At 41.8% G+C, this 25,086-nt stretch overlaps 1 protein-coding gene across 1 annotated transcript in view; it reads right to left on the bottom strand.

Annotated features, from left to right (window-relative positions):
* LOC120066137 (non-muscle caldesmon-like) overlaps positions 1-25,086 on the bottom strand; it is a 58,098-nt gene that overhangs the window by 12,812 nt on the left and 20,200 nt on the right. Inside the window, exons 3-11 of the mRNA XM_039017279.1 lie at positions 24,126-24,573; positions 23,840-23,991; positions 18,040-18,292; positions 15,702-15,839; positions 12,386-12,429; positions 10,113-10,194; positions 6,676-6,813; positions 599-682; positions 354-465 (exon numbers count right to left, since the gene is read on the bottom strand). Coding sequence (XP_038873207.1) covers positions 354-465; positions 599-682; positions 6,676-6,813; positions 10,113-10,194; positions 12,386-12,429; positions 15,702-15,839; positions 18,040-18,292; positions 23,840-23,991; positions 24,126-24,573 — 1,451 coding nt within the window. The remainder of the gene's footprint in view (positions 1-353; positions 466-598; positions 683-6,675; positions 6,814-10,112; positions 10,195-12,385; positions 12,430-15,701; positions 15,840-18,039; positions 18,293-23,839; positions 23,992-24,125; positions 24,574-25,086) is intronic.

Genomic DNA, 25,086 nt, shown 5'->3' with positions numbered 1-25,086 from the left:
TGATAAAAGAGAAAATAAAAAAAACTTGAATAGGAAAATGCTGATTTTGGTTTATGTTTGACATAGAAAGTTCATCTTGAACTACAGAATGAAATAGAGAAAATGTATTCTGTAGTGAAGATAATGGGCAGAGCAAGGTCAAGGGCAAAGTTATTGCACTTTTGGTGTTTGATAGAAGTAATTATTGAATTGTAGCTGGTATTGTGTCTGTAATTGTTGGTTTTTATCTGCAGGACCAGCAGAATAAAAATGTGTTTTTTGCCTAAGAAAATATGAGTTATTATTGGACTACTCATGGTAATTACAGTAATGTTTTAAAGTGTATGATTATTGTATAGACCCAGTCATCTCACCTGCTTTTCCATTGGTGTATTCATCCATATATTCATCATCATCAACAGGAATCTTCTCATATTTGCCATGAGCAGTCATCACAAATTTGTACCTTTTACCAGATGGATTGCCCTGAAAAGCATATGGACTGATTTAAAACAGAGATCATTTGCCACAGTAAATACACTGAGTTTGTCACAGAATATTCAAATACTGTATGTGTGTATCAATGTGTGTATGTCTGCGTGCGAGTGAGTGTGCTCACCTTTGCCCCTAATCTCCCAGGGGATGTTTCTCCAATGATCTCCCACATGTTCTTTTTCTGCATCACGTCACCAGCTTTTACATCCTGAGGAATGAACAGCACCAAACAGAAACTCAGCTGTATATCAAATGCTTTTATCAGCCATGCAAGACAAGCAATCCTCTTGGCTTTGGTTCTGAACTGCCACAACAGAATTACACCCCAGAAGGGGGCAGCCTTGGATAAAGCTCACTGCACACACGCTCCTCTGATTCTCTGCATGCCTGTACACAGCTGTACTGCCAACACTTACGTGTGGAATAGTTCAGAAGTAAACTGAGAGGATAGGGAATGAAAGCGAAAAGAGCAGTTACCTTGAGAAGGGAGGACATGAAGAGAGTTGAAATAAGAAGACTGAGGAAGGAAAGTAAAGGAAGTAGATACACACATGTTTCACTAATGCTGTGTTTTGATGAAAAGGATTCAGTCTCTGTAAAGGGGATGCGACACCCCGTGTGTCATCGTACAACATTGTCCAACCTTAAGCCACCTATGTAAAGGTGATGCCAGTGCTAGAGAATAGTGACAGGGAAGCCGTTTGTGGTAGTGTATATTCCACAGGTAATCTCTTGTGAGCAGAATACATAAACATAAATGGTACCATAGATCTCTTTATAGATCTCTTTATAGCATGGGCACTGATAGCTAAGCATTAGTTCCGGTGCTTGGGTTTTTCGTCACAGGTTATTTAGACAAATCATGATTTCGCAGGTGTTGGCATGTTTCGATTTTCAGAAAGGGAGAAGACATTTGGCCCATAAAATTGTCCGTAACTTGCAGAGAGAGAGGTTGGAGCTCCTTGTTCTGGTTCCATTCCTTGTTCTAGTATCTCTTCATCGCCTCTCTTAACACTTATGGAACCAGAACTTAATCAAGAAGCTGACCAATTAGCTATGCAAGACTTTAGTTCTGGGTTAACCAAGATGACTCAGGTGGAGACTGGTGAAATGCAGAGCCATATACATTAAATGTATACCCATATATACTGTACATGGCTCTGTTCTGAGATAAACTTACAGCTGGTCTCGGGGGCGAGTTCCTGCTTGTGCCATCTGGGTTCCCCTTCACCCACTGGGTGATCAGGTCTGCCACACCCACCTTCAGACCTTCAGCATTCTGCTGACACACACCCAGACAGACGTCAACTCAGGCATTCAACAAGACACTTCCATTCAGTATGCATGCGATAGTGTCTTGTGACAGACTTACATATAAATGTAGCTGTCCAGCACACACAATAGATTTGGTTTTGGGTGGGCAGGTTAACAGCTACTGCTACATACTATTGAATACCTCTGAGGTACAGGAGAGAGGGGCTGGGGGAAACCACACATTTGTGGTAGAGAGTAAAAATAAACCACAGCCTTAAGCGCCTCTGATCTCTACCGCTGTGGCTCACAGGGTGTTTGTTATTCCTCTCGCCCCGGGTCAAGTTGCCATGCCTTTTCCGGATACCTCAAAGAACCTTGGCCTGCACACGACGAATGAGATGCAGTAATTAAACACATCAGGGAGAGTCAGGGGCTATGGCCTGGGGTGGGAGGACTATAAACAGAGGTGTGAGATCACACCCATACAATAGCATGGAGAGGAGCATTAGGACTGATATATTTAGACATCTGCACAGTGTGAAAATGTATTTTGAAAGCGCTAGCTAGGTATGTCTGTGTCTCTAGTCTGCAGCATAACTCAAGGCAGCTACTGTATGTAAAGAGCATGTTTTGTATCCATAAGCACTGCTGCTAAATTGTTGCCGCCGCTCCACTTTATATCTATACAGTACCAGTCAAAAGTTTGGACACACCTACTTATTCCAGGGTTTTTCTTTATTTTTTCTATTTTCTACATTGTAGAATAATAGTGAAGACATCACACGTTTGAAATAACACATATGGAATCATGTGGTAACCAAAAAAGTGTTAAACAAATCAAAATATATTTGAGATTTGAGATTCTTCAAGGTTTGCCTTGATGACAGCTTTGCACACTCTTGGCATTCTCTCAACCAGCTTTGTTAGGAAGTCACCTCGAATGCATTTCAATTAACAGGTGTGCCTTGTTAAAAGTTTTTTGGGGTATTTCTTTCCTTCTTAATGTATTTGAGCTGATCAGCTGTGTTGTGACAAGGTAGGTGTGGTATACAGAAGATAGCCCTATTTGGTAAAATACCAAGTCTATATTATGGCAAGAACTGCTCAAATAAGCAAAGAGAAACGACAGTCTATCATTACTTTAAAACATGAAGGTCAGTCAATCCGCAACATTTCAAGAACTTTGAAAGTTTCTTCAAGTGCAGTCACAAAACCATCAAGCTCTATGATGAAACTGGCTCTCATGAGGACCGCCACGGGAAAGGAAGACCCAGAGTTACCTCTGCTGTAAAAATTGCAGCCCAAATAAATGCTTCACAAAGTTCAAGTCAGAGACACATCTCAACATCAACTGTTCAGAATAGACTGCGTGAATCAGGCCTTCATGGTATAATTGCTGAAAAAAACACTACTAAAGGACACCAATAATAAGAAGAGATTTGCTTAGGCCAAGAAACACGAGCAATGGACATAAGAGAGGTGGAAATCTGTCCTTTGGTCTGATGAGTCTTGAGATTTTTGAGATTCGATTTTTGGTTCCAACCTGTGTCTTTGTGAGACGAAGAGTAGGTGAACGAATGATCTCCGCATGTGTGGTTCCCACCGTGAAGCATGGAGGAGAAGGTGTGATGGTGTGGGGGTGCTTTGCTGGTGACACTGTCAGTGATTTATTTAGAAATCAAGTCACACTTAACCAGCATGTCTACCACAGCATTCTGCAGTGATACACCATCCCATCTGGTTTGCGCTTAGTGGAACTATAATTTGTTTTTCAAAAGGATGAACCAACACTCCTCCAGGCTGTGTCAAGGCTATTTGACCAAGAAGGAGAGTGATGGAGTGCTGTATCAGATGACCTGGCCTCCACAATCAGATAAGTTGGACCGCAGAGTGAAAGAAAAGCAGCCAACAAGTTCTCAACATATGTGGGAACTCCTTCAATACTGTTGGAAAAGCATTCCAGGTGAAGCTGGTTGAGAGAATGCCAAGAATATATATATATATAGTGCCTTCGGAAAGTATTCAGACCCCTTGACACCTTGACTTTTTCCACGTTACAATATAAAATAGATGACCTATGCGGAAGATTAAACTACCAACTGGACATTCAAAACTGTAATATCTTATCCTTCACGGAGTCGTGGCTGAACGACGACACTATCAACATACAGCTGGCTGGTTAAAAGCTGTACTGGCAGGATAGAACAGCGGTGTCTGATAAGAAAGGGGCGGCGGACTTTGTATTTTTGTAAATAACAGCTGGTGCATGATATCTAAGGAAGTCTCGAGTTGCTCGCCTGAGGAAGAGTATCTCATGATAAGATGTAGACCACACTATCTACCTAGAGTTTTTATCTGTATTTTTTGTAGCTGTTTATATACCACCACATACTGAGGCTGGCACTAAAACAGCATTGAATGAGCTGTATTCCTCCATAAACAAACAAGAAAACGGTCATCCACAGGCGGAGCTCCTAGTAGCCGGGGACTTTAATGCAGTGAAACTTAAATCCGTTTTACCAAATTTCTATCAGCATGTTAAATGTGCGACCAGAGGGAATACACCACCTTTGTTCCACACACAGAGAATGTACCACCATTGTTCCACACACAGAGAATTATACAAAGATCTCCCTCGCCATCCATTTGGCAAATCTGACCATAATTCGATCCTCCTGATTCCTGCTTACAAGCAAAAATTAAGCAGGAAGCACCAGTGACTAGATCAATAAAAAAGTAGTCAGAGGAAGCAGATGCTAAGCTACAGGACTGTTTTGCTAGCACAGATTGGAATATGTTCTGGGATTCCTCCAATGACATTGAGGAGTACACCTCATCAGTCATTGGATTCATCAATAAGTGCATCGATGACGTCGTCCCCACAGTGATCGTACGTACATACCCCAACCAAAAGCCATTGATTACAGGCAACATCCTCACTGAGCTAAAGGCTAGAGCTGCCGCTTTAAAGGAGCGGGACTCTAACCCGGAAGCTTATAAGAAATCCCGCTGTGCCCTCCGACGAATCATCTAACAGGCAAAGTGTCAATACAGGACTAAGACCGAATCGTACTACACCGGCACTGACGCTCGTCGGATGTGGCAGGGCTTGCAAACCATTACAGACTACAAAGGGAAGCACTGCAGAGAGCTGCCCAGTGACACAAGCCTACCAGATGAGCTAAACTACTTCTATGCTTGCTTCGAGGCAAATAACAGTGAAACATGCATGAGAGCACCAGCTGTTCCAGAAGACTGTGTGATCACGCTCTCCGCAGCCGATGTGAGTAAGACTTTTAAACAGGTCAACATTCACAAGGCCGCGGGGCCAGATGGATTACCAGGACACATACTGCGAGCATGCGCTGACCAACTGGCAAGTGTCTTCACTGACATTTTCAACCTCTCCCTGTCCGAGTCTGTAATACCAATATGTTTTAAATTCTTATGGCTGGGGGCAGTATTGTGTAGCTTGGATGAATAAGGTGCCCAGAGTAAACTGCCTGCTACTCAGTCCCAGAAGCTAAGATGTGCATATTATTAGTAGATTTGGATAGAAAACACTGAAGTTTCTAGAACTGTTTGAATGATGTCTGTGAGTATAACATAACTCATATGGCAGGCAAAAACCTGAGAAAAAATCCAACCAGGAAGTGGGAAATCTGAGTTTTGTAGGTTTGCCTATCCAATTTACAGTGTCTATGGGGTCATATTCCACTTCCCAAGGCTTCCACTAGATGTCAACAGTCTTTACAACCTTGTTTGATGCTTCTACTGTGAAGGATGAGGGAATGAGAGCTGATTGAGTCAGGGGTCTGGCAGAGTGAATTCCAGAGGAATTGTGTACAGCTCCTTGCAACATGGGGCCGTGCATTATCATGCAGAAACATGAGGTGATGACTGTTCCAGTTCTTCCACATCCTGCATACTCACCAAACATGTCAACCATTGAGCTTGTTTGGGATGCTCTGGATCAACGTGTATGACAGCAAGTTCCAGTTCCCACCAATATCCAGCAACAGCCATTGAAGAGGAGTGGGACAACATTTGACAGGCCACAATCAACACCCTGATCAACTCTCTGCGAAGAAGATGTGTCGCGCCGCACGACGCAAATGGTGGTTACACCAGATACAGACTGGTTTTCTGATCCACTCCCCTACTTTTCTTTTTAAGGTATATGTGACCAACAGATGCATATCTGTATTCCCAGTGATGTGAATCTATAGATTAAGGCCTAATTCATTTATTTCAATTAACTGATTTCTTTATATGAACTATAACTCAGTAAAATCTTTGAAATTGTTGCATGTTGCATTTACATTTTTGTTCAGTATATATAATTTTCGGGATGATTAAAGTTTTCAGTGTAAACTTAAATGACTAACAACAGATATAATGTATGTAGAAAAGATAATGGAGCTATATATTTTTAAATAAGATCATCTTTGAGAACGAACAATCACCAAAATAAAAATTTGACAGTCAGGGGGAATCTAAAATTCCCAAAATGTCATGGCATGGGGCCACAATTGATGTTGTTATAATGTTTGAGTCACTCAGATAGCAAAAGAGCAGGGCATAAGCCATTGCAAAATGTATAGAATTGCAGGAAATTAGCTTTAAAACTGTAAAAATGTCTCTCTCCGCCCTATGGAAAAATGTGTGGAATGGTAGTAAATTTGTTTTAAAACAATATTTTGTCTGCGACCAAGAGGAGGGACTCTAGAAATGTTGGACAGCACCATTGGCCACACCCACTACAATGCCCCGCCCCCTACGCTAACTTTGCCACCGCTGCTGAAAAAAATCCTAGGGGAAACACTGATAAGGGTCTATTTATGTTGGTGGATGTATAATGTCATTAGCGATGGTGAAAAATGAATTGGACTTTGACTTTATTCATTCATGTGTACAGTATGTAACGTCAAGTTGGTGTTTCCTTGCCTTGGATGGTGTGCCTTTGGACGGGCTCTGGTTCCAAGCCTCTCCAGCCTCAAACAAGTGCTTCTTGGAGGACACTGCCTCAGGTGACATGGGGATGTCCATCAGGCCCTGTTTGGCTGCCTTGGCCTCCTGGGAGTACTACACAACATAACAATGTGATATACTTTACATTCCGAATTGCATGGAATTTGCATAGAAATAACAGAACTCTAGATCAAAAAGAAAAATGTATCAAGCTTGTTCACTGATATTTATCAAGTCTGATTAGGGGGAAATTAGATAGTATGAAAATGAAGCACAGCAAGTAAAAATGAACCACAATATAACATAGTTAGACATAATGAGTAACATAGGACTGGATTCAATCTGTATTACTGAAGTTCAGCGTTTTAGCATGATTGAAATTTAAAGGAAATGTACCCACGTTAGTGAAGACTGCATTCACGGTCAACACTGCATACAGTGCATTTGGAAAGTGTTTTCTTTTCTCCAGATTTTGTTACGCTACAGCCTTATTCAAAAATGTATTAAATTGTTTTTTTCCCCCCTCATCAATCTAAGTCCGGGCTCTGGCTGGGCCACTCAAGGACGTTCATAGACTTGTCCCGAAACCACTCCTGAGTTGTCTTGGCTGTGTGCTTAGGGTCGTTATCCTGTTGGAAGGTGAACCTTCTCCTCAGTCTGAGGTCCTGAGCTCTCGGAGCAGGTTTTCATCACAGACCTCTCTGTACTTTGCTCCGTTCATTTTTCCCTCGATCCTGACTAGTCTCCCAGTCCCTGCCGCTGAAAAACAACCCCACAGCATCATGCTGCCACAACCATGCTTCACCATAGGGATGGTGCCAGGTTTCCTCCAGATGTGACGCTTGGCATTCAGGCCAAAGAGTTAAATCTTGGTTTCATCAGACCAGAGAATCTTGTTTCTCATGGTCTGAGCGTCCTTTAGATGCCTTTTGGCAAACTCCAAGCGAGATGTCACGTGCCTTTTACTGAGGAGTGGCTTCCGTCTGGCCACTCTACCATAAAGGCCTGATTGGTGGAGCGCTGCAGAGATGGTTGTCCTTCTGGAAGGTTTTCCCATCTCCACAGAGGAACTCTGGGGCTCTGTCAGAGTGACCATCAGGTTCTTCTCCCCCAATTGCTCAGTTTGGCCGGGCGGGCAGCTCTAGGAAGAGTCTTGGTGGTTCCAAACTTCTTCCATTTAAGAATGATGGAGGCCACTGTATTTTTGGAGACCCTCAATGCTGCAGAAATGTTTTGGTACCCTTCCACAGGTCTGTGCCTCGACACAATCCTGTCTCTGAGCTCTACGGACAATTCCTTCAACTTCATTGATTGATTGTTGCTCTGACATGCACTGTCAACTGTGGGACTTTATAAAGACAGGTGTGTGCCTTTCCAAATCATGTCCATTCAATTGAATTTAACGAAGGTGGACTCCAATCAAGTTGTGGAAACATCTCAAGGATGATCAATGGAAACAGGATGCACCTGTGCTCAATTTCAAATCTCATAGCAAAGGGTCTGAATACTTATGTAAATAAGGTATTTCTGTTTTAAATGTTTTATGTGTTTGCAAAAATGTCTAAAAACCCTGTTTTCGCTTCGTCATTATGGAGTATTGTGTGTAGATTGATGAGGGATTTTTTTTAATAAGGCTGTAACGTAACAAAATTGGAAAAGTCAAGGGGTCTGAATACTTTCCGAATAAATTGTATCTCGTCTTTAGAAAGAAGTTAACAAGGCATGGTAGTAATCGGATAATGCAATAGTGGCTTGTGAAATATTGTCCTCACGGGAAAGGAGTAAGAAGGCCCCTAACACTTATTCACTCACACACACACTCTACTCCCATGTACAGTAGAAGTCGGAGGTTTACATACACTTAGGTTGGAGTCATTAAAACTTGTTTTTCAACCACTCCACAAATGTATTGTTAACAAAGTATAGTTTTGGCAAGCCGGTTAGGACATCTACTTTGTGCATGACACAAGTCATTTTTCCAACAATTGTTTACAGACAGATTATTTCACTTGTAATTCACTGTATCACAATTCCAGTGGGTCAGAAGATTACATACACTAAGTTGACTGTGCCTTTAAACAGCTCGGAACATTCCAGAAAATGAAGTCATGGCTTCTGATAGGCTATTTGACATCATTTGAGTCAGTTGGAGGTGTACATGTGGATGTATTTCAAGGCCTACCTTCAAACTCAGTGCCTCTTTGCTTGACATCATGGGAAAATCAAAAGAAATCAGCCACGACCTCAGAAAAAAAATTGCGAAAAGTGCAAATCAATCCCAGAACAACAGCAAAGGACCTTGTCAAAATCCTGGAGGAAACAGATACAAAAGTATCTATATCCACAGTAAAACGAGTCCTATATCGACATAGCCTGAAAGGCAGCTCAGCAAGGAAGAAACCACTGCTCCAAAACTGCCATAAAAAGCCAGACTACGGTTTGCAACTGCACATGGGGACAAAGATCGTATTTATTGGAGAAATGTCCTCTGGTCTGATGACACCAAAATAGAACTGTTTGGCCATAATGACCATCATTATGTTTGAAGGAAAAAGGGGGAGGCTTGCAAGCCGAAGAACACCATCCCAACCATGAAGCACGGGGGTGGCAGCATCATGTTGTGGGGGTGCTTTGCTGCAGGAGGGACTGGTGCACTTCACAAAATAGATGGCATCATGAGGCAGGAAAATTATGTGGATATATTGAAGCAACATCTCAAGACATCAGTCAGGAAGTTAAAGCTTGGTCGCAAATGGGTCAAATTCACCCAATTTATTGTGGGAAGCTTGTGGAAGGCTACCCGAAACGTTTGACCTAGTTAAACAATTTAAAGGCAATGCTACCAAATACTAATTGAGTGTATGTAGACTTTTGACCCACTGGGAATGTGATGAAAGAAATAAAAGCTGAAATAAATAATTATCTCTTCTATTATTCTGACATTTCACATTCTTAAAATAAAGTGGTGATCCTAACAGACCTAAGACAGGGAATTTTTATTAGGATTAAATGTCAGGAATTATGAAAAACTGAGTTTAAATGTATTTGGCTAAGGTGTATGTAAACTTCAGACTTCAACCGTACTTATAGTATGACTCCGGCACCACAGAGATGAGAAAGCAAGCTAAGCCTAGCCTCAAGTGCCCATCAATCCTCTCCCATATGATAGAGTAGAGGTGGTTTGACGGACTGTGAGGCTGAGGTTTAACTACAGTATATACAGTAACTTTGTGTGTGTGAGACTGACACAGCGCGTCACCTTTAGAGAGGAAGAGAAGAGGACAGAGAAGTCTGGCTGAATAGTCACCAGATGAAAGCATTCATCACACAGCCTTCATCAATGGGGCCTCTGTCTGTTGGAAGGAAGGGAGGGAGAGAGGGGAGGAGGGGGGAGCTACCAGGTGGGAGCTAACCTCAATGGCGTGGGTGTACTGCTCCAGCCTGTCATCGATCTTGGCGAGGAGAACAGGGGGCTGTGTCTTCTTGAAGCTGTTGCTGTATCCAAAACAAAGACACTCGGTCAGTGAAAATGTTTGTTGGAAGAAAATAATACATTTTAAAGATCTCATCTGACTGGCTATAGGCCCGCAAGTGAACGGGGATCATCCTTCCCCTCCCCAAGTGAAATATCCCTTTTCCACATTGTTGTGATACACCCCCCTTGGTAAAATGAGCCACTTGAATCTACACTGCCATTAGGATGGGATTACGTGACCTCTTACAGCTTCTGTCAAGACTGTCTTTCAGGCCCAGTATGAAGCTTGCTCACTGACCACAGTGGGACCCAGTGCAAAGGAACCCTACACACGCACACAGGCACACACACACATACGCACACACACATACACACACAGACACACACACACGCTGCCAGTTGCCTAAACCCCACTACACAAGAGTCCTAATCTCAGACATATACACTAAACAGAAAAACAAACCGTGTGGGACAAATCTGGAAATACTGACCCTATTTCCTGCATTTCAACGTGGCCTCAAAACCATTTATATTTGATAAGAGAGCTCCCATGAAAGGCATGTGTGAGTCATTAGCCTGATATGGCTGGTTAGTTTGAGGATTACATAGCTTCTTTACAGGCATGGTAGGATTATTTTAACTTCATAAACGTGCACAGCCCCCAAATCTTTATTTGGAGGGTGTTTTGTTCTGCAAAGACGTTGAAATTGGGTTTTCTGAATGATGTCATGTTTTCTATCTGCATGAGCGAGGCTGTTAAAAGTGAATGGGTGAAGAAAGCTGTCTGTCAACCGTATTCTTCTCCGGAAAGATTCGATTCGGTCTTAGTGTTTTTACACACATTAACAAGGGAGTGGAACGCCCACATCAAAGGACTAACACACAGTGATCCTTCCCTCTGTCCTAAAAAATCTGCCTAGACTTAAACATGATGTCACACTCAATTCCTCAGATCTCAAACCTGCACCTGGAAGATAAAGTTTACGGTGTCCAATGAAAAACATATTTTGACCAATGGGTAAAAAAAATATTTAAAACACATGTTAATTGTGTAGATAATCCTCTAAGGAAGCCAATGGCCTAACCTCATGACTCTATCATAATCCGCTCTTAAATTATTGGAGTTTTTAACCTTGTAGGATCGAATCCGCAAGATTTAAAACAATATAGAGGTGAGATAGATATCGATTTTGAGACATTACATGTAGTATTTGACATTTTAGTATACGCTTTTCATATTAATGCAAAATTCCTGTTCTTTTTCGAAGATTTCTCACAAAAGTAAGCTTATCACTGTGAAACGTAAACAGAGCACTGAGCTCTGAGCAAGCTTTTTTATTTTCAAAGCCTTTTACATTTAATTCAGCTCGTGTTATGCTAATCTCCCTTTTTGCGACCCGCAAAAGCAACTTTGAAGATGACCACCACAACATGTAAAATCCTCAATGTCGCTGCGAGAAAGCTGCACCCCTCTGTCAACAGAGCTCAGGGATTATTATCGGATGTATTAGGTTAAGAAATCCCACTTTTTGGATATACTGTTAATGAAATGTTCGAGAAAGAACTCCACTGAACAATTCAGAATATGAATAATCATATATGTCTTAGTAAAGTGTATTTTCGAACTTAAGGAAGTTCAATTTCCTCACCACAGCGCATTCTGGGCAGAGTGGGTGCACACCCTATAAAGTTGTTATTACACCCTATTTTCAGTCACAGTCTTAATATTAATTAAAACTCTGGCCTGGTCTCTACTACTCTAGCTGCTGAGAGCTCTTTACCACTGATGACTTACTGCAGTCAGACTGCATGGAGCCGTCCCACAGTCCAGAGCTATAGCTCACCAGCCACCAGAGAGAACCCAGCCAGCCCAGGCTCCACCCCTCACATCTGGTCAGAGTTAACCAAGCTATAAATCATCCAGGCTGACAAAGGTGATGCACTGAGAGAGATTTAGAGGTCACCACTGGCCCTCTTTATCTATGTTTACATTTACACACCAGCCATTTAGCCAGCATAGCTGCTGTTCTGCCTCAGATAGCAGCTCTCCATCCAGGCCCAGTAGTACTTTGGTCAACCTCAAGATACAACGAAGCATTAGTGAGGGAAGGTATTTCAGAGTACAAGTGTAACAACGGGGGCTGTGGAATTTGTTTGTTTGCTTTGTGTTATTCATTGTGAAAAAGCCTTGTATGCTTGAATGATGCTCACCTTTTCTTTAGGGACCGGTTCAAGGATTCTGTTCTTTCTGTGATCTGAAAAACATGAGGATGATGTTAAAGGTTATTGTTTTGGAATTAGAATATAACAGTTGAAGTGCTCCATGACTTCTAGAATTGTCAGACGGGATTATCATGATCAATATTAAGCAGCAAATATCTCAAACAGAGAAATCTTCTGCTGGTCTTTCTCAACCGTTTCCATATGCCTGTATCTGTCAGTTCGTATCACCAAAGACAGATTTAAACTCTGCCTCAGTCCAAGGTTTACTGCAGGCATAATTATAATGCAATCAGGGTGTGGGAAGACTTCCATCTCGAAACCCATTACTTACTCTTGAATCTGTGTATTTAATGCATTACAGACTGAATCATAGTAAAGAAAATGTGTTTGGGATTACAAGTTTTAGGTTAGTCATTATCAAAATACTAATACATTTGTATCAGAGGAGTTCTAGTTTGAGCCAGGGTCATAATGTCCTGTCCTCTACGGTTGCTTGCCAAAGAGAACATACTTCAACGTATCCAGCACCAAGCTCTGGTTCTTCCCACACAAAATAATCCCTTATGTTACTGTTCACTGTTCAGCCCTGGACCTGAATCAAAGAGCACAGCATGTTGACACCAACTCACCAATAATGTATTTTCTGCTGTCAAACTCTCATCATTCTCTCTCTGAAATTACACACACAATCAGATGGAAGCTCATGACAGCACTAAGGATGTAGGCAAGGGCACCAACATAGCAACCCTGTACCCAGAGAGGAAAGTCAGCTTAGAAACAGAAGGCAGGAAGTAAAAGTTATAGTAGCTAGCTGAACTTGCCCTTTTGTAGAAGGTGACTGAGAGATTTTCTTCATTAGTGTTAATACAAGAAGTGAATTCATGAGAGATAAATAGATGCATCTGACAGTAATAATGTAATGTAATGAGCCAGGCTTGTAAATCAAGATCTGAGTGGATTTCAATCCCTGTGTGATCTGACAAGTCGAATCAACTGACAACAAACAAGAACATTTTACACTGCACAACGCTTCACAACATGCCATGCCGTGCAAACGTCTGAATCCAAACAAATGAACCCATGGAAACCCTATCTATAATCCTGACAACTACCTGTATTATTTAATACCCTACTTTTTAAGCAGAGCAAGGTGGAAGGGGTTAAGGACAATACCACAGAACAGTGTAAACACAGGCTGTCACAGCTACCATTTGGACTTGGGCTGAAATACAATGATATACAGTTGAAGTCGGAAGTTTACATACACCTTAGTCAAATACATTTAAATTCAGTTTTTCATAATTCCTGACATTTAATCCTAGTAAATATTCCCTGTTTAAGTTCAGCTATGATCACCACTTTATTTTAAGAATGTGAAATGTCAGAATAATAGTAGAGAGAAGGATTTATTTCAGCTTTTATTTCTTTCATCACATTTGCAGTGGGTCAGAAGTTTACACACACTCAATTAGTATTTGGTAGCATTGGCGTTAAATTGTTTAACTTGGGTCAAACGTTTCGGGTAGCCTTCCACAAGCTTCCCACAATAAGTTGGGTGAAGTTTGGCCCATTCCTCCTGACAGAGCTGGTGTAACTGAGTCAGGTTTGTAGGCCTTCTTGCTTGCACACGCTTTTTCAGTTCTGCCCACACATTTTCTATAAGGTTGAGGTCAGGACTTTGTGATGGCCACTCCAATACCTTGACTTTGTTGTCCTTAAGCAATTTTGCCACAATTTTGGAAGTACGCTTGGGGTCATTGTCCATTTGGAAGACCCATTTGCGACCAAGCTTTAACTTCCTGACTGATGTTTTGAGATGTTGCTTCAATATATCCACATAATTTTCCTGCCTCATGATGCCATCTATTTTGTGAAGTGCACCAGTCCCTCCTGCAGCAAAGCACCCCCACAACATGATGCTGCCATCCCCCGTGCTTCACAGTTGGGATGGTGTTCTTCGGCTTGCAAGCCTCCCTCTTTTTCCTCCAAACATAACAATGGTCATTATGGCCAAACAGTTCTATTTTTGTTTAATCAGACCAGAGGACATTTCTCCAAAAAGTATGATCTTTGTCCCCATGTGCAGTTGCAAACCATAGTCTGGCTTTTTTATGGCGGTTTTGGAGCAGTGGACTCGTTTTACTGTGGATATAGACACTTTTGTACCTGTTTCCTCCAGCATCTTCACAAGATCCTTTGCTGTTGTTCTGGGATTGATTTGCACTTTTCGCAACAAAGTACATTCATCTCTAGGAGACAGAATGCGTCTCCTTCCTGAGCGGTATGACGGCTGCGTAGTCCCATGGTGTTTATACTTAAGTACTATTGTTTGTACAGATGAATGTATGCTTCAGGCGTTTGGAAATTGCTCCCAAGGATGAACCAGACTTGTGGAGGTCTACCATTTTTTTCTGAGGTCTTGGCTGATTTCTTTTGATTTTGCCATGATGTCAAGCAAAGAGGCACTTAGTTTGAAGGTAGGCCTTGAAATACATCCACACCTACACTTCCAATTGACTCAAATGATGTCAATTAGCCTTTCAGAAGCTTCTAAAGCCATGACATAATTTTCTGGAATTTTCCAAGCTGTTTACAGGCACAGTCAACGTAGTGTACATAAACTTCTAACCCACTGGAATTGTGATACAGGGAATTATAAATTAAGTAATCTGTCTGTAAACAATTTTTGGAAAAATGACTTGTGTTATGCACAAAGTAGATGACCTAACCGACTTGCCAAAACTATAGTTTGTTAACAAGACATTTTGTGGAGTGGTTGAAAAACGAGTTTTAATGACTCCAACCTTAGTGTATGTAAACTTCCAACTTCACCTGTATTATGGTCTCTGACTTTTTCAGTCAATGGTGGTATCCAATTTGTACATAAAGGCATGCTGTCAGAGCTAACTAAAAGTTGCACACGTCTCACAAACGTCTCAGCAAACCCACACATCACAGCAAACCCATACATGAATGTGTGTGACCTGCTCGCACTACATGTCCTGTGGCAAATGCTGACATTTATAACACTCCCATGCAACTTACGTGATTGAAACTTAACACAACGGCTGTAAAGATGGTATAAAGTGAGATTTGAGTTATTTTTTGTTGTTGTAGTAAAACAATATAGAAATATAGAGCACTTTTTTTATACAGAAAACTAAAGGTATAAATATCCATGATCTCAAAAACTCACTGCCATATCATCACAAGAATGGTGCTTGTCATATATGACCATGGGCAATAATTACAAACCTGAGGTATAGATAGATGTATAGATGAATGGAACAGAAACGTTAGCTACCTTGTAGATGGAGCCTTTGGGACTGAGCGGGCTAAACAACTCATCTCCGTCCACACTGGAGGTACTGAGGCTCTTCATCCTCTCTGCTGCCTCCATCCTCCTCCTCTCTATGTCCTCCTTCATCCTCCTCTTTTCTTCCTGTACAGGAAGACACACAATGGATATTTTTGGTGAACGTCAGGAACCGAATTACATCGGTGAAAGAGCGGTTCATTTGCCTCACTGATTTGCAGGCTGCTAGTACAGCTTCTTGAGCTCCAGACAACAATTATCTGCAGATAACTTAGAAAAACATTATCTGAAGGATATTCCCACTGCAGGAACAACAGGTAATGGGAGAGAGCCTCATTCAGGTCCATGCTCATTTTTGCAGTGCATAAAAACATTTAATAAATAAATTGGCAGGCAATTTAATAATTTGGTCATCTAAAAGTTTTTTTGAACCAACTTTTAGGCTTTACATTAGAAATTTGCTATTTTTTCATTGGTCAATTATTAAAGAACAACTAACTCTAAACAACTTCTCATTTAGAAAACAGCCAATGTGGCATTGATATGAGTCAGAAACATTTATTATACTGTCAAAATTGACTGAAAAGTATAAATAGGATAATTTTGGTAATTAAGTCAGTCTCGTCCAAAACAACATTTTGTGAGACTTGTGGTCGTGACTGCATCACAACGTAAATTAAGGTTTGGTTTGTTTCAATCCTGGCCACAAGCTCTCAGCTGGCAGCATGCAAGTAATCATCAATTCTGAGTGCAGCTGCACGTGACCCAATTGTAATGCCCGTGGTAAATTTGGGTTGACTTTAGATTTCCCTAATAGCGTCACATTTCACAGCTTCACATGATTTAAAAACCTCAAACCAACTCGAATAATGCGGTGTATTATATATTAAATCACCCAGACACATCAAAGACACAGTCGTCCTTCTGAACTGAGCTGCAGGACAGGTCTGAAACTGCACAGGGATGTCACCATGACTCCATTGCTAATTGTTGACAAAGGAGAGTGATGTAGTGCTGCATCAGATGACCTGGCCTCCACAATCACCCAACATTAACCCAATTGAGGTGGTTTGGGATGAGTTGGACCGCAGAGTGAAGGAAAAGCAGCCAACAAGTGCTGAGCATATATGTGAACCCCTTCAAGACTGTTGGAAAAGCATTCCTAATGGAGCTGGTTGAGAGAATGCCAAGAGAGTGGAAAGCTGTCATCAAGGTAAAGAGTGGCTACTTTGAAGAATCTCAAATATAAAATATATTTTGATTTGTTTAACACTTTTTTGCTTACTACATGATTCCACATGAGTTATTTCATAGTTTTGATGTCTTCACTATTATTCTGCAATATAGTAAATAGTACAAAGGAAGAAAAACCCTGGAATGAGTAGGTGTGTCCAAACCTTTGAGTATATAAAAAACGATTTGATAAAATATTGAATTTGGCCTTTACTACTATAGCCCAGAGAAACATTAAATAACAAATAAAAAAATGGCAAAAACGACAGTCAAAAAATAAATCATAAAAACAGGTGCTTGTCCTAAATCTAGGAGATATACAGTGCATTCGGGAAGAATTCTGACCCCTTGACTTTTTCCATATTTTGTTACGTTACATCCTTATTCTAAATGAATTAAATTGTTTTATTTTTCCTCATCAATAAACACGCTATACCCCATAATGACAAAGCAAAAACAGGTTTTCAGAAATTTTAGCAAATTTCCAAAATAATTAAAAACTGAAATATCACATTTACATAATTATTCAGACCCTTTATTCAGTACTTTTGTTGAAGCACCTTTGGCAGTGATTACAGCCATGAGCCTTCTTGGGTATGACGCTACAAGCTTGGCACAACTGTATTTGGGGATCCAAATGGAAGAGCCATTGGTATCCAAATGAACGGCTCTTTAAACAGAGTCAAATGATGGCACTATGGTGTGATAAGAGTGTCTGCTAAATTATCTAAATATACAGTACCAGTAAAGCGTTTGGATACACCTATTCATTCAAAGGGTTTTCTTTATTTGACTCGGAATACCCATCCTTATATACATTTAAGTGGTAAAAAAAAAATTATGCTGTAGGTGGTTAAACTGACCGTGGTCGCGGTGAAAAAAGTTACTCTCCCTTTACTTTCAATGCATTTTTCCAGAAAAGGTGAGTAAACTCACAAAAAAAAAGGTGGATAAACTGTGTTTACTTACGTTTACCCTGCACTACACCACCGGCTGATGTGTAAGATATTGAGTTTCATCTCTTTCTGTTTGTGTTTCTTAATGCCATAGGCTACACATTATGTATGTACTGTACACTGCAGTTGACCATCACCTCCTCCTTGGCCAGGCGCTGCTGCTCCTCCTCCCTGCTCCTGCGCTCCTCCCCCTCCCTGACCTGGCGTCTCTCCTCCCTCCTCCTCTTCAGCTCCTCCAGCTCCTGCTCGGCCTCAGCCTGCTTGTGTCTGAGCTGCTCAAGCTCCTGGTTCTCCTTCTCTGCTTGGCTACGCCGGATCTTCACCAGCTTGGCCTCTAAGATGGCCTCCGCCTCCTCCTCAGGCGCGACCACTGCCACTTGTACCACAGCCCTGGGAGAGATGGAGAGAGAGATTGAAGGACGGCTGGAGGAAAAAAGGAACATACATAGAGGGGCAGGTTTCAAGAAATATCTCTGTTTCCTAATGGTTTAGAATGTGTAACATCTAGTAGTCACTTAGGGGGGGAATTCCGACCTGAGGTTGTCACGCGTAAATGGAACTTAATTCCCTTTTTATGCACTTTTCTCTCTACACGTATTCTGACCTGACCCGCTATTAATTTGGGGTGAAAATCAAAGAAATGAAAGTGTGGCGGATATGTGTCAATAGATACGCTGCATTCTGACCTTGACTTAATTCCCTCATAATTCCACCACCTTTAAGCGCGATGAAACGATGAATAACATCGGGCAAGCAACATTTACTTTATTTTTTCCCATAGAAATAACACCATTCTCCATGCACTGTAATTTACAAATTGATAAGGGCTATTGATAACAGCTAGGTAAAGTAGTAAGCCGTTTGGATAAGGGGGATTGTAAATATAAATGACAATTGTTGTAGATCTATTTTACTTTGTGATTGCTAAAGACAAATGTGAAATGAGTCATATTACAGCAAACTGAAGCACATCAACAAAGCACCTTTTCCACCGTGTGTCACGCCCTGGCCATAGAGAATCTTTTATTCTCTATTTTGGTTAGGCCAGGGTGTGACTAGGGTGGGCATTCTAGTTTCTTTATTTCTATTTTTTCTGTTTCTATGTTTTGGCCAGGTATGGTTCTCAATCAGGGACAGCTGTCTATCGTTGTCTCTGATTGGGAATCATACTTAGGTAGCCTGTTCTTACACATTAGTTGTGGGTAGTTGTCTTCATTAATGCATGTATAGCCTGACGGAGCTTCACGTTCATTTTTGTTGTTTCTTGTTTTTGTTGGCGACATTTAAAAATAAAGGAAAATGTACGCTCACGACGCTGCACCTTGGTCCGGTCATTTCCTAGATGACGTGCGTGACAACGTGAAGTTTATTAAATGCTGGCCTTATAACTTTGGATGAAATTTGGAGACCCAAGCTATATGCTTCTGTAGCCATATATATATATATATATATATATATATATATATATATATATATATAGGAAAAAAACTGAAGTATAACATTTACATAAGTATTCAGACCCTTCATACAAATGAAATGAAATCAAATGTTTTTAGTCAGATATGCAGAATACAACAGGTGTAGAGCTTACCATGAAATGCTTGCTTACACCCTTAACCAACAAGGCAGTTTTAAGAAAATAGATTTAAGAAAATATTTAGAAAATAAACTAAAGTAAAAAATAAATATAAAATAACACAATAAAATAACAATAATGAGGCTACGGAAGTTTACATACACTTAGGTTGGAGTCAAATAAATTGTTTTTTCAACCACTCCATACATTTCTTGTTAACAAACTATAGTTTTGGCAAGTCGGCTAGGACAGCTACTTTGGGCATGACACAAGTCATTTTATCCAACAATTGTTTACAGACAGATTATTTCACTTATAATTCACTGTATCTCAATTACAGTGGGTCAAAAGTTTACATACACTAAGTTGACTGTGCCCCTAAAAAGTTTGGAAAATGCCAGAAAATTATCTCATGACTTTAGAAGCTTCTGACATCATTTGAGTCAATTGGAGGTGTACCTGTGGATGTATTTCAAGGCCTACCTTCAAACTCAGTGCCTCTTTGCTTGACATCATGGGAAAATCAAAAGAAATCAGCCAAGACCTCAGAAAAAAATGGTAGACCTCCACAAGTCTGGTTCATCCTTGGGAGCAATTTCCAAATGCCTGAAGGTACCACGTTCATCTGTACAAACAATAGTACTTAAGTATAAACACCATGGGACCACGCAGCCGTCATACCGCTCAGGAAGGAGACGCATTCCGTCTCCTAGAGATTAACGTACTTTGGTGTGAAAAGTGCAAATCAATCCCAGAACAACAGCAAAGGACCCTGTGAAGATGTTGGAGGAAACAGGTACAAAAGTATCTATATCCACAGTAAAACGAGTCCTATATCGACATAACCTGAAAGGCCACTCAGCAAGGAAGAAGCCACTGCTCCAAAACTGCCATAAAAAAGCCAGACTACGGTTTGCAACTGCACATAGGGACAAAGATCATACTTTTTGGAGAAATGTCCTCTGGTCTGATGAAACAAAAATATAACTGTTTGGCCATAATGACCATTGTTATGTTTGGAGGAAAAAGGGGGAGGCTTGCAAGCTGAAGAACACCATCCCAACCGTGAAGCACGGGGGTGGCAGCATCATGTTGTGGGGGTGCTTTGCTGCAGGAGGGACTGGTGCACTTCACAAAATAGATGGCATCATGATGCAGGAAAATTGTGTGGATATATTGAAGCAACATTTCAAGACATCAGCCAGGAAGTTAAAGCTTGGTCGCAAATGGGTCTTCCAAATGGACAATGACCCCAAGCATACTTCTGAAGTTGTGGCAAAATGGCTTAAGGACAACAAAGTCAAGGTATTGGAGTGGCCATCACAAAGCCCTGACCTCAATCCCATAGAACATTTGTGGGCAGAACTGAAAAAGCGTGTGTGAGCAAGGAGGCCTATAAACCTGACTCAGTTACACCAGCTCTGTCAGGAGGAATGGACCAAACTTCACCCAACTTATTGTGGGAAGCTTGTGGAAGGCTACCCTAAACATTTCACCCAAGGTAAATAATTTAAAGGCAATGCTACCAAATACTAATTGAGTGTACGTAGACTTCTGACCCACTGGGAATGTGATGAAAGAAATAAGAGCTGAAATAAATCATTCTCTCTACTATTATTCTGACATTTCACATTCTTAAAATAAAGTGGTGATCCTAACTGACCTAAAACAGGGAATTTTTCTAGGATTAAAATTCAGGATTTGTGAAAAACATAATAAAAATGTATTTGACTAAGGTGTATGTAAACTTCCGACTTCAACTGTATATACAGGGGGTACCAGTACTGAGTCAATGTGCGGTGGTACAGGTTAGCCAAGGTAATTTGTACATGTAGGTATGGGTAAAGTGACTATGCATAGATAATAAACAGCGAGTAGCAGCAGTGTATTAACAAAGGTGGAGGGGGGGGGGGGGGGGGGGGGGGGGTGTCAATGCAAATAGCCTGGGTGGCCATTTGATGAATTTTTCTGGAGTTTTATGGCTTGGGGGTAGAAGCTGTTAGGGAGCCTTTTGAATTGGCGCTCCAGACTTGGCGCTCCAGTACCACGCTTGCCGTGCGGTAGCAGAGAGAACTGTCTATGAGTTTGGTGACTGGAGTCTTTGAGATTTTTTGGGGTCTTCCTCTGACACTGCCTAGTATATGGGTCATGGATGTCAGGAAGCCTGGCCCCAGTGATGTACTGGGAAGAATGCACTACCCCCTGTAGCGCCTTACAGCCAGATGCCAAGCAGATGCCATACCAGGCGATGATGCAACTGGTCAGGATGCTCTCAATGGTGCAGCTGTAGAACTTTTTGAGGATCTGGGGACCCATGCCAAATCATTTCAGTCTCCTGAGGGGGAAAAGGCATTGTCTTCACAACTTTCTTGGTGTGTTTGGACCATTATAATTTGCTGGTGATGTGGACACTAAGGAACTTGAAACTCTCGACCCCCTCCACTACAGCCCCGTCGATGTGAATGGGGGCGTGTTCGGCCCTCCTTTTCCTGTAGTCCACGATCAGCTCCTTTGTCTTGCTCACGTTGAGGGAGAGGTTGTTGTCCTGGCACCACACTGCCAGGTCTCTGACATCCACCCTACAGGCTGTCTCATCGTTGTCAGTCAGCAAACTTAACGATGGTGTTGGAGTCGTGCTTGGCTACACAGCCGTGGGTGAACAGGGAATACAGTGGGTACAGGAGGGGACTAGGCATGCACTTTGATGAAGCACCTTTGGCAACAATTACATCCTCAAGTCTTCTTGGGTATGCTGCAACAAGCTTGGCACACCTGTATTTGGGGAGTTTTTCCCATTCATCTCTGCAGATTCTCTCAAGCTCTGTCAGGTTGCATGGGGTGCATCACTGCACATCTATTTCCAGGTCTCTCCAGAGATGCTTGATCGGGTTTAAGTCCAGTCTCTGGCTGGGCCACTCAAGGACATTCAGAGACTTGTCCCGAAGCCACTCCTGCGTTGTCTTGGCTGTGTGCTTAGGGTCGTTGTCCAGTTGGAAGGTGAACCTTCGCTACAGTCTCTTGTCGTGAGCACTCTGGGGCAAGTTTTCATCAAGAATCTGTCTGTACTTTGCTCCGTTCATCTTTCCCTCGATCCTGACTAGTCTCCCAGTACCTGCCACTGAAAAACATCCCCACAGCATTATGCTGCCACCACCATGCTTCACCATAGGGATGGTGCCAGGTTTCTTCCAGAAGTGAAGCTTGGCATTCAGGTCAGACTAGAGAATCTTGTTTCTCATGGTCTGAGTGTCCTTTAGGTGCCTTTTGGCCAACTCCAAGTGGGATGTCATGTGCGTTTTACTGACTATACCATAAAGGCCTGATTGATGGAGTGCTGCAGAGATGGTTGGTTCTTCTGCAAGGTTCTCCCATCTCCACAGAGGAGCTCTGGAGTCTGTCAGAATGACCATCGGGTTCTTGGTCAACTCCCTGACCAAGGCCCTTCTCCCCCAATTGCTCAGTTTGGCCGGGCGGCCAGCTCGAGCAATTGTCTTGGTGGTTCCAAACTTCTTACATTTAAGAATGATGGAGGCCACTATGTTCTTGGGGCCTCCTTTCCCAGATCTGTGCCTCAACACAATCCTGTCTAGGAGCTTCATGGACAATTCCTTGAACTTTTTGCTCTGACATGCACTGTCAATTGTGCCTTTCCAATCCATGTCCAATCAATTGAATTTACCACTTGTGGACTCCAATCAAGTTGTAGAAACATATCAAGGATGATCAATGTAAACGGGATGCACCTGAGCTCAATTTAGAGTCTCAAAGTAAAGGGTCTGAATAATTATGTAAATAAGGTATTCCTGTATTTTTGGGGTAAAAAAAATGTTTTCGCTTTGTCGTTACTGGGTATTGTGTGTAGATTTATGAGTAAAATGTTGTATTTAATCCATTTTAGAGTAAGGCTGTAACGTAACAAAATGTGGAAAAAGGGAAGGGGTCTAAATACTTTCCGAATGCCCTGCATACAAGATCAGTATTTTTAAATCTACCAATTGATGCTGAAAATTAGACAAATATGTGTGCATTTACATGGCTTTCTTTCATTGATCCCTAATATTCTGAACCGTTTTTCTCCATATATTCTATTGAGTCTGTAGAAAAATGTCAAATTAAAAGTACACCAAATTTAAAGGGATGGCTTTAGAGAAATTTCCTGAAAACCCTGCTGAGTGAAAACCACACATGCAATGCCCGTTACGCACCTGCATAAGGTATAGTAAGCGCATAGGAAAAGCGTACGTTTCCTATGTCTGAATCCGTCCCAATGTGAATTGCAATGTGATTTTCTTACCATGTAATTGAATGTGGAAACAGATCTAGTGATACAAATCCATATACCATAATACACCCTGATTTACCTGGGAGCTCTTAATTTGGTTTTGGCCATATATGATGTCATTTCCTCCCCAGCTGTGTCTCCGTTGGTGTTAGCATGCTTTGCCTCCGTCTGCAGGACGACTTGGGATGTGTAGGAGACCTTCACATCTTTTCTCTTCTCCTTCAACTGGAACTGTAAAGAACATTAAACATTTCCATGGTTGACTACTTCAAGGACATACATTTTTGAATAATCATATTCTAATTTGTAAAAGTTCTTAATTAATCACATATTAGCATATAATTACAAATAATGCACAAGAATACCATCTCCTTAGCATCTGGTCTTTGGTCCTCCTCTCTCTTCTTGAGCACCCTCATCTTCTCCTGCCTCTGTTTCGCTCCCTCCTCTTCTCTCTCCCTCTCCTTTTGCACCCTCTCTTCTCTCTCCACCTCCTCTCGCTCCCTCCTTTTCCTCTCACTTTCCTTTCTTCCCAACTTCTTCTCTTCCTCATCCTCCGCTTCTGCCTTGTGTTGTCTCTGCAGACGAGAGGTGGATGTGGTGGGGGTGGCTGAGGCAGAGAGGGTATGTGGTGTGGGGGCTTTTGCGGCACCGTTCAGGGGCCTTTGGTCCTGCTCCTCTGGGGCCTGACTGAGCTCCTCCATGCGCTGGGCCTGCTGCCGGCGTCTCTCCAACCGCTGGCTCCAGTCACTGAAGCCCTCGTCCTCCTCCATAGAAGGAGAGCTGCTGCTAGGCTTCAGATCACTCTCATACCTGGGAAACAAAGAGGAGAGATAAAACGATCTTAGTGCCTAAAAGGTTTTGGTAACTCAACCAAGAATAGCTAATGATGTTCATCTGAATGGTGACCTAACCTTTTATAAGTCCGTTGGTAGGCAATGGACGAAAAAAGGATGTTAGTGCTACGAATGTTTTGGGAAACTCACCCCTGGTCTGAGAGGGAAGTAGATTTTGATAGATACAGTTTATAACATGAAAGGCCTCTAAGGGGTGGCAGGTACCCTAGTGGTTAAAGCTTTGGACTAGTAACCGCAAGGTTGCAAGATCGAATCCTTTTAAAGCTAAACTGATTCAGATGGTGGAGAGAGGACTACAGCTTTGTAATATGACCACCATTTTGGTTGGTGTGAAACATCCCAAAGTGCCAAATGTGTTCTGTAGTATGTGGCAAACATGGCTTCTACAGTAAAGGCTAAACATGTCAACTACAGTGTCAGTGAGCGCGACCGTGGCCCACACACAGCTTACAAAGCTGTCTCCCAGCGG

The sequence above is a fragment of the Salvelinus namaycush genome, chromosome 21 (assembly GCF_016432855.1).
Source record: "Salvelinus namaycush isolate Seneca chromosome 21, SaNama_1.0, whole genome shotgun sequence".
NCBI classification, from domain to species: Eukaryota; Metazoa; Chordata; class Actinopteri; order Salmoniformes; family Salmonidae; genus Salvelinus; species Salvelinus namaycush.
The sequence above is the reverse complement of the archived record's forward strand: the minus strand, read 5'-3'. Positions and strand labels throughout refer to the sequence as shown.